This window comes from Nicotiana attenuata, unplaced genomic scaffold (genome assembly GCF_001879085.1).
Source record: "Nicotiana attenuata strain UT unplaced genomic scaffold, NIATTr2, whole genome shotgun sequence".
NCBI lineage: Eukaryota > Viridiplantae > Streptophyta > Magnoliopsida > Solanales > Solanaceae > Nicotiana > Nicotiana attenuata.
The window spans coordinates 79,017-83,377 of record NW_017671243.1 but is presented as its reverse complement, the minus strand read 5'-3'; the positions used below and the strand labels follow the sequence as shown (position 1 = coordinate 83,377).

Here is a 4,361-nt window from a genome sequence, read left to right as displayed (position 1 = left end):
GGAAATCATATTAACAATCTTTTTGACAAATTTTAATGAGGATCCTTTAATTAAACCCTAACCCGCCTCCCAAAACTTTAATATGCATTGATTTTATATCAAGATTGTAAGATAGTGATAGTTATATTAATCTCTTCCTCCAAAACAATAAATATTTATCCTTTTACGGTACTTACACCAAACAAAATAATTTAATATTAGTAGTTAAAAATTAAAGCGAGACTACATATCACTTAATCATATCTTGCATTCATTGAACACCAATTGCAGTAAGTTTTTACGAAGCCCACTCACCCCCATGACTGAAAAATGATTCAAATGAAATATACATATATACATATTAATTAGATATATGAACATTAATATAGAATATGAACATTAAATTAATTAGATGTCAAAATCATAAATCAAAATCTCTATATATAGTAACACATCATAGAACAGGCAGTAGGCCAGCTTCTTTTGCTTTTCTTGAAGAGAAATACAAAAGTTTGAAATTGTTTTAGACAATCCATTCAGTCTCTCTTTCATACACAAACTGCTTACCTACTTTCAATCTACTACATAACATTAGTCTCAAAAACTATATATCATTCACATTTTCATTATAACTTCCCACAAAATTCTTCCCTTTTCATTTCATTGCTCTCAAATTCTTTGTCTTACCAAAAAAAATCCACAAATTATTGAATAACCCGTCTTCCTATAAAGGTTAAGAATTCAACTGAGCATTTCAGTGACGGAATTAAATATTTTAATCAAGGTTTTCGATAAAATTTCTTTACACTGTCAGAGTTAATAACAAATGTCACGGATAGTAGCGGAGAATACATTACAAGGGGAAGAAAGTGTACAATTTTATGATCAAAGAGTACAACCCATGGAAATGTCACAGGCCAGCGCGTACAGTTCACCGACCCTTGGTCAGTTATTGAAGCGCGTGGGAGATGTCAGAAAGGAAGTCACCGGCGACGAAACTCCGGTACATCAAGTTCTTGATATGAGTGATCCAGGCATTCAACAAAACTCTCTTCCATTTGTACTCTCCTTCAATAATCTCACATACAGCGTAAAAGTTCCCCGGAAAATGACTTTTCCGACGTTCTTCCGGCGACCCGTAGCCGGAACTGCCGCAGCCACAGGAGATCCGGTAGCCGGAGAAAACTTGTTCACCAGAACAAAAGTGCTCCTCGACAACATCTCCGGCGAGGCGCGTGACGGAGAAATCGTCGCCGTTCTAGGCGCGTCGGGCTCGGGAAAATCAACCCTCATCGACGGGTTGGCTAATCGGATTGCAAAAGAAAGTTTGAAAGGAACTATAACGTTAAATGGAGAGCCACTGGATTCAAGATTGTTGAAAGTAATTTCAGCATACGTCATGCAAGATGATCTTTTGTATCCAATGTTAACAGTTGAAGAAACATTAATGTTTGCTGCTGAATTCAGACTTCCTCGTACTCTGTCCAAATCAAAGAAGAAAATGAGAGTACAAGCTTTGATTGATCAATTAGGGTTACGAAATGCTGCAAAAACTATCATAGGCGATGAGGTACGTAAGCTTTTCATAATATATTTTAAAGCACAATTGCAAGTTTACGAGCTTGATAAATATAAAGCATATTCAGAAGAATAGAATCAGTAAACGTCTAATAGGTATGATAAATTCCACTCGTACAAAATAATACACTAGACTCACATGTTCCTTCTATTTCTCTAAGTAAAGCTCTTTGCATCGCTATGGTTAGCTATTGTGTGACAATAAAACGTCTGCGTTAAAGATGTTTACTGTCTATTCTCAATTCAACACACTTCCACTGTGATATTCGAGTGGATATTGTTACTTTTTCTCGACCATAGTTCTAATATTATTTGATTGGATTATCCAATCTTTTGTTTCTCTTGAGGCACATAGAGTATGAAAGGGAAAAATAGACATGCATATTGATAATATAATGATAAATTCCACTCTTACAATATAATACACTTGGCTATCTTATATATAGGTGCTATATTAGAACACTATAGCGAAATGTTGTTATCTAGAGTATATAATATATTATAACATTAAAGATCGATTTCAAATTAAACTTGACCATTATACTAAAATATTGTTATAGAGAATGGTTGTTATGGAGGTCTGATTGTATTTCTAACAGGGTCACCGTGGAGTGTCAGGGGGCGAACGAAGACGAGTTTCCATAGGAATTGATATTATTCATGACCCCATCATCTTATTTCTCGACGAACCAACTTCAGGGCTTGATTCTACTAGTGCATACATGGTAGTGAAAGTTCTTCAAAGAATTGCTCAAAGTGGAAGTATTGTAATCATGTCAATTCATCAACCAAGTTATAGAATTCTTGGTTTATTGGATCGTATGCTTTTCTTGTCCCGTGGAAAAACCGTTTATAGCGGATCCCCTATGAATCTTCCACATTTCTTTGCTGATTTTGGTCATCCGATACCAGATAATGAAAATCGGACAGAGTTTGCCCTAGATTTAATTCGCGAGCTAGAAGGATCCCCAGGAGGGACAAAGAGTTTAGTCGAATTCAATAAAACATGGCAAAATACCAAAAGGCAGAGCAATCAAAATTGTGAAATAGTAACACCAACACATGGATTATCATTAAAGGAAGCAATAAGTGCTAGCATTTCAAGAGGGAAATTGGTTTCAGGAACAACAAGTGATCATACTTCCCCTGCATCAATGGTTCCTACATACGCGAATCCCTTTTGGATCGAAATGGTAACGTTGTCCAAGAGATCGTTTACTAATTCGTGGAGGGTGCCCGAGTTATTTGGCATTCGTTTAGGTGCAATCGTTGTCACGGGGTTCATCTTAGCTACTATGTTTTGGCAACTTGACAATTCACCTAAAGGTGTTCAAGAAAGACTTGGTTTTTTTGCATTTGCAATGTCAACAACTTTCTATACTTGTGCTGATGCATTGCCTGTTTTTCTACAAGAAAGGTATATTTTTATGAGGGAAACAGCTTATAATGCATATAGGAGATCTTCATATTGTCTTTCTCATGCTTTGGTTTCTTTACCAGCATTGATTTTCCTATCATTTGCATTTGCTGCTATAACATTTTGGGCAGTTGGGCTTGATGGTGGATTTTCTGGTTTCATGTTCTATTTTGGGATAATCTTGGCTTCATTTTGGGCTGGAAATTCATTTGTCACATTCTTATCTGGAGTTGTACCTAGTGTTATGCTAGGTTATACAATTGTTGTGGCAATTCTTGCATATTTCTTGCTCTTCTCTGGATTTTTCATGAATCGCGATCGTATCCCACCTTATTGGATATGGTTTCACTATCTTTCCTTAGTGAAATATCCATATGAAGCTGTGTTACAAAATGAATTTGATGATCCAACAAAATGTTTTGTTAAGGGAATTCAAATGTTTGATAATTCTCCACTTGGATCAGTGCCAATTGAATTGAAAGAGAAGTTGTTGAGTACAATGAGTAATACATTGAATGTCAAGATTACTGGTTCTACTTGTGTTACTACTGGAGCTGATATATTGGTTCAACAAGGGATTACTGAGTTAAGTATGTGGGGTTGTTTGTGGATTACTATTGCATGGGGATTTTTCTTTAGGGTTTTGTTTTACTTTAGTTTGTTGCTTGGAAGTAAGAACAAGAGAAGGTAATGTCGTACTCGGGGTCAGAAGTGAATCTAGAATTTGAATAGAGTATGAGTACGAGCACGAACATCCACTGGATCTATCTTGGGATTGCAGGTGCGGAGTGCTGACCATCTGAGCAACCTCCTCTTGTGTAAGGGTTGTGTTTGAATTGTAAACAATGAAGTCCCTCTTCGGCGGGATATTTGTCTTTTTTTTTTTTTTTAAATTTATAAAAAAATGTGTTCTTCTAGATTTTCTTTTTCACTTTAAGGTACTTTTTTGGTTGTAATAGAATAAATGTATTTTTTTTTTGACAGTTTGATCGAGTAAATGATTATTATTTCAAAGTTGAGTTAGGTGCAAAGCAGTTGGAATTATTGGAATTTAAGAAGTTGCTTGAAGTAAATGTATTGCAGCCATGCCCATATGTAGGTCACCAAACGTAAAATTTGTAAAATAAATAAAGTAAATAATTAAATAATGTTAAAGTTATGGTTAACAAATTTAGACAATAAACAAAGCTTATATATTGGTTTTTTTCCCATTAATATTAAATAATATAACCTGTCGAGGTGCCAAATATGTTAGCATTCTCTCACGTGAGCTTTACAATATTATTTTACAACAAAGCTGAATCTTGAAATTGTTCAATAAACATGTATATTCATAAACATGTTCAATAAAATTAAATTTGCTTCTCTCTCTCTCTCTCTATATATA

At 34.9% G+C, this 4,361-nt stretch overlaps 1 protein-coding gene across 1 annotated transcript; it reads left to right on the top strand.

The window, feature by feature from the left end:
- The first annotated feature begins 455 nt into the window (after positions 1–455).
- On the top strand, positions 456–3,992 carry LOC109206995 (ABC transporter G family member 1). Its single transcript, XM_019369873.1, has 2 exons — positions 456–1,549; positions 2,157–3,992. Exons 1-2 carry the CDS (start codon positions 806–808, stop codon positions 3,663–3,665), a joined length of 2,253 nt encoding a protein of 750 aa, XP_019225418.1. The 5' UTR covers positions 456–805; the 3' UTR covers positions 3,666–3,992.
- The last annotated feature ends 369 nt before the right edge of the window (positions 3,993–4,361 follow it).